Here is a 13922-nt window from a genome sequence, read left to right on the forward strand (position 1 = left end):
TTCCATGATTCAGACTATACCATGGTATAAGTGAAAGTACCATAGTTGCCCCTTTGAGAGGCAAGGTACCGCACACGTGTTGCCCACCTTTATTGCCTCCCTCGGACTGTACCGGCAGCAACACAGTTCAGTTCGCACAGTCGTTCCAAAGGAGAGGATTATATATTATATTGATAAGATAGTCGAGTGACCAATTGAAATAAATGTCCGAAAGATGGAAGGCAGACGGTAGGAGGCGAGATCAGGTGTACCCTTTCTAGCCAATGAAAGGACACATACTCGTGTAAATAGGCTCAACTGAAAGTCCTCCACCCCCCCAAAAGTTGCCACTCGAGTCCACTTATATCGGTGCATTCGTAACAACCTAACCATTACGAAACATATTTTATCAAATATTCCTCAAGTAGCAAATTATAAATTATTTGTTATCGACCTCCACAGACAAATTCATCGTCTTATTTTCGTGGACAGATTTTGGCCGCAGTAAACCCTCTCGCCTCTTCCTCTCCGAGATGACTAACGTTAAACTAAAACCACCGACTCACGTTCCTCAAAACTCCGCCCTCGCATTTATGTCAAGAAACATTTCACAGAAGAGTCGTCGTCACAGCTCCAAAAAACACCGGGGAATATAGACAATTCAAGTGAAGCGGTCAGGGGATAGGAGTTTACCTGTGTTGGTGTGAAACATGTTAGACCCATCCTCCAGCGAAGACTCGGGAGGAGAAATTAACGAGGACACTCAAGTTCCAAAAGACCCCCCGACTTCCTCGGGTCAAGGAGGTAAACTTAAGAAACAACCACCTGCGGACCAAGCACAAGCCGAAAATTCTCCTGTCGAAGACCAGGTGAAAAATGAACAGGAAAGACTTCAGAAAGAGGAAGCGGAGAGGAAAAGTAAACTACAGATGTATGTATTTGTGTTGAGATGTATAGCGTACCCTTTCAATGCCAAACAACCCACGGATATGGCACGCAGGCAACAAAAGGTGAGTGAGCGCAAACGCCCAGCCACAGCGAGAACACTTTTTTAATAGCCAATTAATGCACCTGTTTTCTTTTCAGTTTAACACCCCATTGCAAGCCAGAGCCAGGAAAATGTATATGTAGGCAAGTAACATGTCAGAGGAACCTCAACTCTTAAGCGTTTTCATAAATTAATGAATAAAAGTAGCCTATAAGTTAATCATTTGTTGTGACAGGGCTCAGTTCTGGGCTGCATTCAATACGAAAACACGTACTACAACGTTCAATTAAAGGAAACGACGCTGTTCTGTAGGATCAGTTGAAAAACGGTGAGGGGTTGGGGAACTCTCCGCTGCCTTTTAATGACGTCGCTCATTGCTTCAAACCACACCCCATCCACACCCATCAAACTGACCAAATGTACATCAAAGTTTAATCAAGAATTTTAAAGAACGTTTTGGGGAAAGGTGTCTTTCAGTACAAAACGTCACGCAACGTAGCAAACGTTAAATTAACCTGAACACACCCCAGGTGTCCACTCCATTCTTTGCCCCAGAGAAATGTTATTATTGATGGATGTTCATTATGGTAAATATTAGAGGCCTACATTTGTTATTTTCAGTGTTGGGTAGGTTACTTTCTAAATGTAATCCATTAGTTACTAGTTACCTGTCCAAAATTGGAATCAGTAATGTAACTTTTGGATTACCCAAACTCCGTAATGTAATCTGATTACATTCAGTTACTTTTAGATTACTTTCCACTTAAGAGGCATTAGAAGAAAACAAAAATGTATGTTACCAATTGAATGACATCTATTGCAGGATAAATCAATGTTAAAGTTTAGATAGCTGGCCATATATGGATGTTAAATTGTACTTTATGGGTTGGTTATGTAGGCTTCTTCTAACCCACTGCTTTCTACTACATGTAATAATATGATTAAATTATATCTTTACATTAACATATATCATTTATAAGTCCAAAAATGGATGTAGCAACTACAGATTGCCCCTTTTTAAGTCTATCAAACGTGGCGAGTTTGAGCATGTGTCCATTAGGCCTTTTTTTTTTTTTTTTTTATCAGCATGAATTAGATTGAGCAAATAAAGCCCTACTTTTGTTCCATAGGCTGGGATCCGCACTATGTAGCTGTTGCAAGAGCGCATTTTTCACTGTCTACTGGTTTTCAAAAACAATGATTGATAGGCAGCTTAAACTTCTTGAATTCAACCATTATTGGGTTTAAATACACATTTAGATTTGTGAACAGCCATCCCCAATAACCACAATCTGTAAGGCGCAAAAAGCTAAATGAGAGAGCAGCAGTGTGATTCACATCAATGCGCTATGTAGATCTCAATAATAAGTGATATCCGTATTGTCGTAGACTTCACCACTGCTCTCGTACTTACCTTCAAGCATTTATTCAAGTAGGATAATCTTTGGATGCCGACAGCAGTCGCACCATTGGAAGACAGTTTGGACAGTAGCCTACAAAAGCTTATTCCTGCTCTTTTCCTGCGATCCATCAAACACATTTGGTGTGTCAACATAGTGGTCTCTGACTTGTGGTCAGACACGCGCAGGTGGAACAAATTTAAACTTGTGCCTTTTTTCAATGCTGATTTGAATGTCATTGAGAAAACAGAGAAGTGTCATCTTTTTTTTTGCAAACATCCTTTCTGAATTTAAAAGTAATCCTTGAAGTAATCATCTAGTTTTTCAAAAGTATCTAATCTGATTACAATATTTTAGCTGGTAACGGATTACAGTTACGTTTTTTTGTAATCCCTTTGTAATCTCCATTCCTGGTTATTTACATTTTCTTGAGTGCTTAAAACAAATTTAAACTATTTGCAGACAAATTAAGTCTTTTCGATATGTCAAATGGGTCCTACACTTTATTTGGACTGGTTTGTCATTGTGCCCAAGCGCTCGACTAAGCCCAGAAGCTATTTTTAAGAATTCACTCACAGGTACCGAGATTCTTCTTGGAGCCAGGCAGTAACTGTTTATTTTCTACACATGTAATCCTGATATGCACCTGCCATCACATTATTGGACATGGATTTCATATCTTGGTCACGTGGTCCTAGTCTGTCCTAGGTTTGCTTACATTCCTGTTCTCACAGAACTTGGGACATAATAAAAAGAGTGTGAGTGTGAGAGAGAGAAATATTTAACTTTGCGAGACTGGTACACCTTAAACTGTATGTCTTTGCTTGCATTTGTGTAAGACTTTATGTATTGGTATGGGTGTAGTTTGTGGTTTATATTGGCTACTGTGTGTATTTTGTCAATGTGAGATATTCATTTAGCATTCCCTTTGTCCCGCAGCACTGACAGTAGTAGCACACTTCGCTATTTGACCCTGGGCTGAAGCTTGACGTAGAAGAGGAAAAAGAGCCCACCCTGCTTACCAAGAACAGGGCTGATTTACACTGAGGCAAAAAATACAGCTTTTCACAGCGCTCATGATTCCTCACGAAACCAGGGTGACATTTAATCCAAATAATAGTCCTTTTGGAGGAAGGATTGTTGAGACATATATTTGACATTTGTATGTAAAAGCATAATTGAGAAATAATTAGTCATATTTGGCATATTTATTACATTTTGGCCTTAACCAGGACTCCTTTAAGACTCATTATGTTTTATCTGTAGGTGCTACAAAGCTACATTTGGTGTGAAGCTTTACCACTTGCTCTGTAATATGAGCAGTATTTTGATTTCAATAGCAATTTTCTTGCATTCGTTTATGAATATTGAAAAATATAAAAATGTATATTGAAAAAAAAAAACACAATTTTGTTGTTGAACACAATATACTCTACTGCAGGGCTCTCCAACCCTGTTTCTGGAGAGCTACCCTCCTGTAGGTTTTTGTTTCAACCCCAGTTGTCACTAACCTGATTCAGCTTATCATCCAGCTAATTATTAGAATCAGGTGTGCTAGATTAGGGTTGGAGCGAAAACCTACAGGACGGTAGCGCTCCAGGAACAGGGTTGTGGAGCCCTGCTCTACGGGCATATTAAAGTTCCATAGTGGGATCTCTGCTACTTTTAGAGTTATGGTCCAATTTGTAAGCATTACCAACCGAGTGAATGTGAAAATGGATTCAAAATGGTCAACCTCTGCTGGTGATTTGCAGGATGTGCAACAATACAAATAAAAAGAGCTGTAATTGGTTACATTGCCTATTATGCCAATTTCTCTGTATAAAATGGGCCATAACTTGAAAACTAGCAGATATCCCACTTTGGAATTTGATATGCACGTAGAGTATATTATGTTCAACAATATAAGGAAACATTTGCCAAATCAATATACAAACAGAATGCAGACACAAGTCAACATAGACATCATACAGAATATACAATATCAGAACAGTAAGCATAAAATATGAAACTCTGGAGTACAGGCTAATTACAGTGGGAATATACCATTTACAGATGGGATATATCTACTTTATATATGCAGAGGGAGGGATGCTGCCATGACAAATATAGACAGTTCGTATACTGTCTTGTGCAGAGGTGTATTAGAGGTATTTGATGACAAGGTGCAGTGTTCGGCCCAATACAAAGTCACTTAATCCCTATGAGCCCGAAGGCTGCATGGCGAGGGCCACAGCATGGGGGAAGAAAATGTTCAGGTGGTGGGTGGTTTTGGTCATGATTGACCTAAACCGTCTGCCAGAGGGGAGGCTCTGAAAGATGGTGTGTCCATGGTGGGTGGGGTCGGTGATGATCTTTCCTGCATGCTTCCATGTCCTGGAGATGAGCAGGTGCTTGATGGGAGGGCAGGTGACCGTTTAAGGAGAAAGGAAGGGAAAGGGAGATACCTAGTCATTTGTACAACTGAACGCATTCAACTGAAATGTGTCTTCCGCATTTAACCCAACCCCTCTGAATCAGAGAGGTGTGGGGGGGCTGCTTTAATCGACATCCACGTCATCGGCGCCCGGGGAACAGTGGGTTAGCTGCCTTGCTCAGGGGCAGAACGACATATTTTTAACTTGTCAGCTCGGGGATTCGATCCAGCAACCTGTCGGTTACTGGCCCAATGCTCCAACCTGCCAGAAGTTATGACCTCTGTTTCCCCTATATTAATTTAGCAGAGGCGGGACATCTCCATGGTTTTGACTGTGTTGAGTTCAGGTTGTTGCGACTGCACCAGGCGGTCAACCTCTCCACTGTTCTTGGACTCGTCACCATCGGAGATGAGACTGACCAGGGTAGGATCATCAGCAAACTTGAGTAGTTTGACAGATGTGGCATTGGAGGTGCAGTCATTTGGATGTTAGTTTTTGGTCAACAAAGACTATAAAAAAATAACCAGGAATTCAGCAAATTAATTTAGGAAATCTGTTCCCAAATATTCCTACAAATAAAACGAGACACACTGAGTGTACAAAACATTAGGAACACCTTCCTAATATTGAGTTGCACCCCCTTTTGCCCTCCGAGCAGCCTCAATTTGTCAGGGCATGGACTCTACAAGGTGTCAAAAGCGTTCCACAGGGATGCTGGCTAATGGGATGCCTCCCACAGTTGCGCTATGTTGGCTGGATGTCCTTTGGGTGGTGGACCATTCTGTTGAGCGTGAAAAACAGTTGCAGTTCTTGACACAAACTGGTGCGCCTGGCGCCTACCACCATACCCCTTTGTCTTGCTCATTCACCCTCTGAATGGCACACACAGAGTGCATTCTGAGATTATTCAGATCCCTTGACTTTTTCCTTAATCTGAATAATTACTATCGTCTATGACCATACATTTTCAATTGAGTCATCACTGAGTTATTACATATTACAAACCAAACAGTGAAATACCATTATGTAAGGTGAAGTAAAAATTCAAACCGGTCTGTGCATCAATACCGGTGTATCTATAGTGGTGGGTTTGTTGTTGTGCATTAGCAGAAAATAACCCTATAGACATGACCTGTAAAAGTAGGGCTATTTTCCTTCCACTGGTCCTGGGGACCTTGTTAAGGTCAACGGCATCATGAACTTTACCCAGTACCAGGATATTTTTGGCAAAACCTGGTTGCCTCTGCCAGGAGGCTGAAACTTGGCCACAAGTGGATCTTCAAGCAAGACAATAACTCTAAACTCACATCAAAATCGACAAATAAATGACTAATTTGCCACAAAATCAACATTTTGCTTTGGCCATCTCAATGTCACCCATACTGCACCATGAGCATAGCTTGCTGAAGTTTGGTCTGTGTCTGTCTATCCTTAGCAAGTGCTACTGCTATCCATCGCTACCCACCCCTCACTACCTCCCCCGGCAGAATGTCTCATTGTGTCCCCATGTCTGGTCTGCAGAGAGATTCCAGATCCTCATTAGATGGAATCAAGGTCTTGGCAACAGAGAAACTGACACACCCACATAATTGTTGCTCGAAGAATTGTCATGTCTAATGATATCAATAAAAAGCCTCAAAGGACACAGATGTGGATCAGCTTTATTTCCAGAACGAAAATGTTGTATCATTCCTGGAGGGATTTCAGGTATGATCCCGTTTACCTGAACTGAACAAACCAGCTCTACTGCATCTGTCTCGTCTTTGTTTGCATACTTGACCGGTTGTAGTGGGAATGAAGCAGTCACATGCCGACTAGCCATCTCAGGTATCTCTCTCATGACGAACCAGTCCAGAATCAAACAACATGCATTGTTGTTATAACATTTGGACTAGTGTATAGCAGTAAAACCACATAAATGGTCTGTCAGCGTATTGGAAACCACTTCAGAAAGCCTTAGTTGCCTTTCCTCGTCAGACCTCCATTTGGCAGATCTCAGACGACCAGAGATCAGGGCCATAGATCACTAACGGATAAGTCCATCAATGCAAAAAGTCATTTTGAATGAAGAGGATCAAGCTAGGGGAAGGCTTATACCACATAATGTGCGTAGCGGGTATACTGAAGAATGGATTGACAGGACCACACACAGTTTTATGAGAAGTTGTTACTTATCACTGAACCCACATTTTTAGAATACCTTATTGCATTTTCTTTTTTAAATGAGTTACTATAAAGCACACAGGTTCCTCAAACATGTTTGTGCCAATTTGATACTGCTTGTGCTAAGGAATTATTTCTGTTGCCTTACTTGTCAAATTGTTTCTTTGCAGTGGACTGTGAGTTGGCCACAGTATTGCTCCCTGTCTAATGGAGGAGAGAGTAACTATTGTCCACGAGGATATGAATCAAACTCCCTCTCCCAAAAGGCTTGCCTTCTCCTCTTTCCGCAGAACGTTGGCTCTTTCACTGAAAGTTCATGAGGGGGCTGACTGCTTCATCCCTTATCTCATTTTGTTTTCTGTATTTAATCTCTCTCACTTGCCCTCTCAATATTAATGTTCATGTTTATTTAACTCAATAGAAACATGTCATTTAGCTACCATGATTAATATAACAATATTGAAGAGCTGATTAAACATGTATGACAATGGCAGGGAAGGTAAAAGGCATACATTTTATAATCGCCTTTCCTCTGTCTCTCGACAATCCTCATAGTAACCAGAGAGAAACCATAAGCCTCAAATCAAATTGTATTTGTCACATGCGTCGAATACAAGAGGTGAAGACCTTAACGTGAACTGCTTATTTACAAGCCCTTAACCAACAATGCAGTTTTAAGAAAATAGAGTTAACGGGGGTACCAGTACCGAGTCAAAGTGCGGGGGTACAGGTTAGTCGAGGTAATTTGTACATGTACACTGAGGGAAAAAAGTATTTGATCCCCTGCTGATTTTGTACGTTTGCCCACTGACAAAGAAATGATCAGTCTATAATTTTAATGGTAGGTTTATTTTAACAGTGAGAGACATAATAACAACAAAAATCCAGAAAAACCCATGTCAAAAATGTTATAAAATGATTTGCATTTTAATGAGGGAAATAAGTATTGACCCCTCTGCAAAACATGACTTAGTACTTGGTGGCAAAACCCTTGTTGGCAATCACGGAGGTCAGACGTTTCTTGTAGTTGGCCACCAGGTTTGCACACATCTCAGGAGGGATTTTGTCCCACTCCTCTTTGCAGATCTTCTCTAAGTCATTAAGGTTTCGAGGCTGACGTTTGGCAACTCGAACCTTCAGCTCCCTCCACAGATTTTCTATGGGATTAAGGTCTGGAGACTGGCTAGGCCACTCCAGGACCTTAATGTGCTTCTTCTTGAGCCACTCCTTTGTTGCCTTGGCTGTGTGTTTTGGGTCATTGTCATGCTGGAATACCCATCCACGACCCATTTTCAATGCCCTGGCTGAGGGAAGGAGGATCCCACCCAAGATTTGACGGTACATGGCCCCGTCCATCGTCCCTTTGATGCGGTGAAGTTGTCCTGTCCCCTTAGCAGAAAAAAATCCCCAAAGCATAATGTTTCCACCTCCATGTTTGACGGTGGGGATGGTGTTCTTGGGATCATAGGCAGCATTCCTCCTCCTCCAAACACGGCGAGTTGAGTTGATGCCAAAGAGCTCCATTTTGGTCTCATCTGACCACAACACTTTCACCCAGTTGTCCTCTGAATCATTCAGATGTTCATTGGCAAACTTCAGACGGGCATGTATATGTGCTTTCTTGAGCAGGGGGACCTTACGGGCGCTGCAGGATTTCAGTCCTTCATGGCGTAGTGTGTTACCAATTGTTTTCTTGGTGACTATGGTCCCAGCTGCCTTGAGATCATTGACAAGATCCTCCCGTGTAGTTCTGGGTTGATTCCTCACCGTTCTCATGATCATTGCAACTCCACGAGGTGAGATCTTGCATGGAGCCCCAGGCCGAGGGAGATTGACAGTTCTTTTGCAAATAGCCCTGGTGGCCATTTGATTAATTGTTCAACAGTCTTATGGCTTGGGGGTAAAAGCTACTAAGGATCCTTTTGCACCTAGACTTGGCGCTCCGGTACTGCTTGCCGTGCGGTAGCAGAGAGTATAGTCTATGACTGGAGTCTATGACCATTTTTTGGGCCTTCCTCTGACACTGCCTAATTTAGAGGTCCTGGATGGCACAAAGCTTTGCCCCAGTAAAGTACTGGGCCGTACGCAGTACCCTCTGTAACACTTTATGGTTGGATGCTGAGCAGCTGCATACCAGGTGGTGAAGCAACTGGTCAGGATGCTCTCGATGATGCAACATTTTGAGGATCTGGGGACCCATGCCAAATCTTTTCAGTCTCCTGAGGTGGAATAGGCGTTGTCATGCCCTCTTCACGACTGTCTTGGTGTGTTTGGCCAATGATAGCAAGTCTCCCCACATATGTTTTCTCTCCAAGCCTGCATGACAGCCAAGGAGGGAAGCCAATGCCACAGGAACACCTTTCCGAGGTGTCTAACGCATCCTTATTTCCACATGTCTAATCCTCTGGCACCCGGTTTATTACACAAACAAACAAAAAATTACAAAGACCACAGGCACACTTCTGTGGTCTTCGTCGTCTAGCCTTCCCTTGTCAATTTCCCTCTCCCTGACATGCAGCGCTTCCCAGGGGCTTATGTAACTCGCTACCTCTCCACCCTCCGCTGCCAAAAAGTGAATGGACAGTTCAGTGGGGCTTTCTGACAGCTAATTAGAGATGCTGTGAGGAGAGTTGTAGACTCTCTCAGAAACCCTGAGGGCAGAGCTGGCCCGATGAGATCCCCCATGGTTTAGAGTCCATGATCTGGAAGGGATACCATGGTAGCTGGGCCCTAGAGATTTTTGGCTGTCAATGTAGCAGGACAAGATGATCCCAATAAAGCTCTTGGTTGCTTCAATGAGGTTGATAACAACTAATAGTTGTTGCTTAAGCTGGCATGCTTGGCATTGCTTGGAGTGACAAGTTTATACAATACCAGTCAAAGGTTTGGACACACCTACTCAAATATTGTTCCAATATTCATTTTTTTTTTTACGTTAGAGGTTTTGTAACAAAGACCTTTGTTAGTCTCTGTAACAAAGACATTCCAATCTTGATACTAGAGACCAAAGGGAGAGTTCTCTCTCACTTGATTTACGACAGTGTGAAGGTGTCATTAAACCGGCCCAGCCCCCTCCCATCTCCTCTCCAGTAGGAGAGAGAGGTGTCTGGATATCTGTCAGCCATTTGCCAAGCTGATCTGAGGTCTTGGATCCTCGACCAGGAGTGTCATGACAGTAGCCATCCTTTGCCTTGATGACAGCTTTTCACACTCTTGGCATTTTCTCAACCAGCTTCACCTGGAATGCTTTTCCAACAGTCTTGAAGGAATTCCCACATATGCTGAGCACTTGTTGGCTGCTTTTCCTTCCCTCTGCGATCCAACACCCAACTACCTCATCCCCAAATTGTTATATTTTTGTTTCTTTTGCACCCCATTATCTATGGCCTATTTATTGCCTTACCTCCCTAATCTACTACATTTGCACACACTGTACATAGATTGTTCTATTGTGTTATTTGACTGTACGTTTGTTTATCCCATGTGTTTTTGTCGCACTGCTTTGCTTTATCTTGGCCAGGTCGAAATTGTCAAACTTGTTCTCACCTGGCCTACCTGGTTAAATAAAGGTGAAATAATTTTTTTTAATAAAAACTCATCTCAATTGTTGTGACACAGCCTGGGATCGAACCCGAGTCTGTAGTGACACCTCAAGCACTGCAAAGCAGTGCCTTAGACCATTTTAATCAAACCCAGCCTTGCTTAGCTATGATATTTGTCACTGATATTACCAATGTGCTATCGTGAGAATGATTAGGAGATCTCCAGTTAAAAACTAAATAGATTCACTGTTGCTATTGATTCCAAATTAAATGTGACCATACTTTATCACTCATATGTCAAATGTATTTAGGCCTATATAGCATTTATAGTAATTAATAGCTATTGTTTCAGTTAACCCAGAATAAATAAAAACAATAGACAATACAATAGCCCTAGGGTGCCTAGCTCCGGTTGATTTCAAATGTAATGCTAATTGTGTTTGATTGTCAACACAACCAAATATCAACATTTTGAAGGATAATTGCTTGGATAATTCCATCTGTGCCACTGACTTAGTCTGGCTTTAAATTCCAGTTTGACTGCAAATTACTAATTGATACAGTATGTTGGATTCACATCTCAATTCACATCGCCATCTCAACCAAAAATCTAAGTTAAAGAATAGGACTTAATCAAACTTAATTTTAAGTGTATTTAAAGTTTGATTTAGTCCTATTCTTTAATTTGGATTTTGGTTGAGATGGATGCGTGAATCCAACATATAAATGATTAATTATTATTTAGACGAACTGGAATTAAAGCCAGACTGTCAGTGGCACAGATGGAACTATTAGTGTAGAACATAAATCTCCTTCAAATGTTGTTATTTGGTTGAGTAGTCAACCAAACACAATTCAATATTACTTTTGTAATACAGTAAATAGCCTAAAGTTCAGGTATTTTACAAACTAATGAAACATTCAACCTTTAAAATGAGTAACACATCCATGGCCACATTTCGAGATTACTGTAACTATACATGTCTTATGTAATCATATAAAGTGTGCATGTTCACGATAGCATGCATAGATCGTCGCAGGTCTGTGGAGATCTTCACAATTGCTGCAATAATCTGCTTTTAAATGGTTGAAAGCGCAGTGATAGACATTTGGGTGACAACTAAACCAAAAATCACACATTGTTTTTCCATTGGAAATTGGTTGTGCTTTTAGATGTTTGAAAGCATAGTGACAACCCATTGTAAATTCCACAGACTTTTGGCTGTCTTTTTGAGTGGGTGAACATAGGTTGTAATGTCATTGATCAATGTCTCACCCAAATATTATCCACGTTGAAATGACATTAGGATAATGCAATTTACTGTTGAATAAATTCATGGTTTTATCTGCCTAAGAAAGGATGTTTTCATTCAGGTGACCAGGTAGAATGTGCAGCTCGCACCTCTGCGACCAATTGAAAGTTTAACTCGCACAGCCAAGTGAAAGGGTCCCAAAATGCGACTAGAAGGTCGCAGTCTGGAACCTTGCCCACACTGTTTGCTCTTCTGACCTTCATCCAAGCATCATTTTGAATCACAGTTTATATTCCAACACTTCTACATTTTAATTTGGTATTTAGGAGTTCAAATATCCTTTTCAGTTCTACCTCTGTAGCAAACTCTGACAGGTTGGTTGCATCTTTGGAAAGTTACCATCCTCAAAAAAGTTTAGGGTCACAAAGTTTTGATCTCCTCTGCCCTGTCAATGCCTTAAAATCAAATCTTATGTCACATACACATGGTTAGCAGATGTTAAAGCGAGTGTAGCGAAATGCTTGCGCTTCTAGTTTGACCATGCAGTAATATCTAACAAGTAATCTAACCTAACAATTTCACAACTACCTTATACACACAAGTGTAAAGGAATGAATAAGAATATGTACATAAAAATATAGGAATGAGTGATGGCCGAACGGCATAGGCAACATGTAGTAGATGGTATAGAGTACAGTATATACATATGAGATGAGTAATATAGGGTATGTAAACATTATTTAAAGTGGCTAGAGAGTCAGTATGCTGGCAGCAGCCACTCAATGTTAGTGATGGCTGTTTAACAGTCTGATTGCCTTGAGATAAAAGCTGTTTTTCAGTCTCTTGGTCCCCGCTTTGATGCACCTGTACTGACCTCGCCTTCTGAATGATAGCGGGGTGAACAGGCAGTGGCTCGGGTGGTTGTTGTCCTTGATCTTTTTGGCCTCGGGTGGTGTAGGTGTCCTGGAGGGCAGGTAGTTTGCCCCCGCTGCTGCGCCTTCTTCACCACGCTGTCTGTGTGGGTGGACCATTTCTGTTTGTCTATGATGTGTACACCGAAGAACTTAAAACTTTCTTAACTCCACTACTGTCCCATCGATGTGAATAGGGGGCTGCTCCCTCTGCTGTTTCCTGAAGTCCACGATCATCTCCTTTGTTTTGTTGACATTGAGTGTGAAGTTATTTTCCTGACACAACACTCCGAGGGCCCTCACCTCCTCCATGTAGGCCGTCTCGTCGTTGTTGGTAATCAAGCCTACCACTGTCGTGTCGTCTGCAAACTTGATGATTGAATTGGAGGCGTGCATGGCCACGCAGTCATGGGTGAACAGGGAATACCAGAGAGGACTGAGAACGCACCCTTGTGGGGCCCCAGTGTTGAGGATCAGCGGGGTGGAGATGTTGTTACCTACCCTCATCACCTGGGGGCGGCCCGTCAGGAAGTCCAGGACCCAGTTGCACAGGGCGGGGTTGAGACCCAGGGTCTTGAGCTTAATGATGCGTTTGGAGGGTACTATGGTGTTTAAATGCTGCGCTGTAGTCGATGAACAGCATTCTTACAGGTATTCCTCTTGTCCAGATGGGTTAGGGCAGTGTGATTGCGATTGCGTCGTCTGTGGACCTATTTGGGCGGTAAGCAAATTGGAGTGGGTCTTGGGTGTCAGGTAGGGTGGAGGTGATATGATCCTTGACTAGTCTCTCAAAGCACTTCATGATGACGGAAGTGAGTGCTACGGGGCGATAGTCATTTAGCTCAGTTACCTTCGCTTTCTTGGGAACAGGAACAATGGTGGCCCTCTCGAAGCATGTGGGGACAGCAGTCTGGGATAAGGATTGATTGAATATGTCCGTGAACACACCAGCCGGCTAGTCTGCGCATGCTCTGAGGTCGCGGCTGGGGATGCCGTCTGGGTCGTCAGCCTTGCAAGGGTTAACACGTTTAAATGTTTTACTCACGTTGGCTGCAGTGAAGGAGAGCCCGCAGGTTTTGGTAGCGGGCTGTGTCAGTGGCACAGTGTTGTCCTCAAAGCAAGCAAATACGTTTAGTTTGTCTTGGAGCAAGATATCGTGGTCCGCGACGGGGCTGGTTTTCCTTTTGTAGTCCGTGATTGACTGTAGACCCTGCCACATACCTCTTGTGTCTGAGCCGTTGAATTGCGACTCTACTTTGTCTCTATACT

At 42.3% G+C, this 13922-nt stretch overlaps 1 protein-coding gene across 2 annotated transcripts in view; it reads left to right on the forward strand.

The window, feature by feature from the left end:
* Window positions 1–300: 300 nt before the first annotated feature.
* The window catches only part of LOC106561024 (calcium-dependent secretion activator 2), a 224236-nt gene continuing 210614 nt past the window's right edge, over window positions 301–13922 (forward strand). For both annotated transcript variants that reach the window (XM_045688110.2, XM_014124578.3), the window contains exon 1: window positions 301–989. In XM_045688110.2, the coding sequence (XP_045544066.1) occupies window positions 690–989 (300 nt within the window). In that variant the 5' untranslated portion in view covers window positions 301–689. The remainder of the gene's footprint in view (window positions 990–13922) is intronic.

This window comes from Salmo salar, chromosome 10 (genome assembly GCF_965601325.2).
Source record: "Salmo salar chromosome 10, fSalSal1, whole genome shotgun sequence".
NCBI lineage: Eukaryota > Metazoa > Chordata > Actinopteri > Salmoniformes > Salmonidae > Salmo > Salmo salar.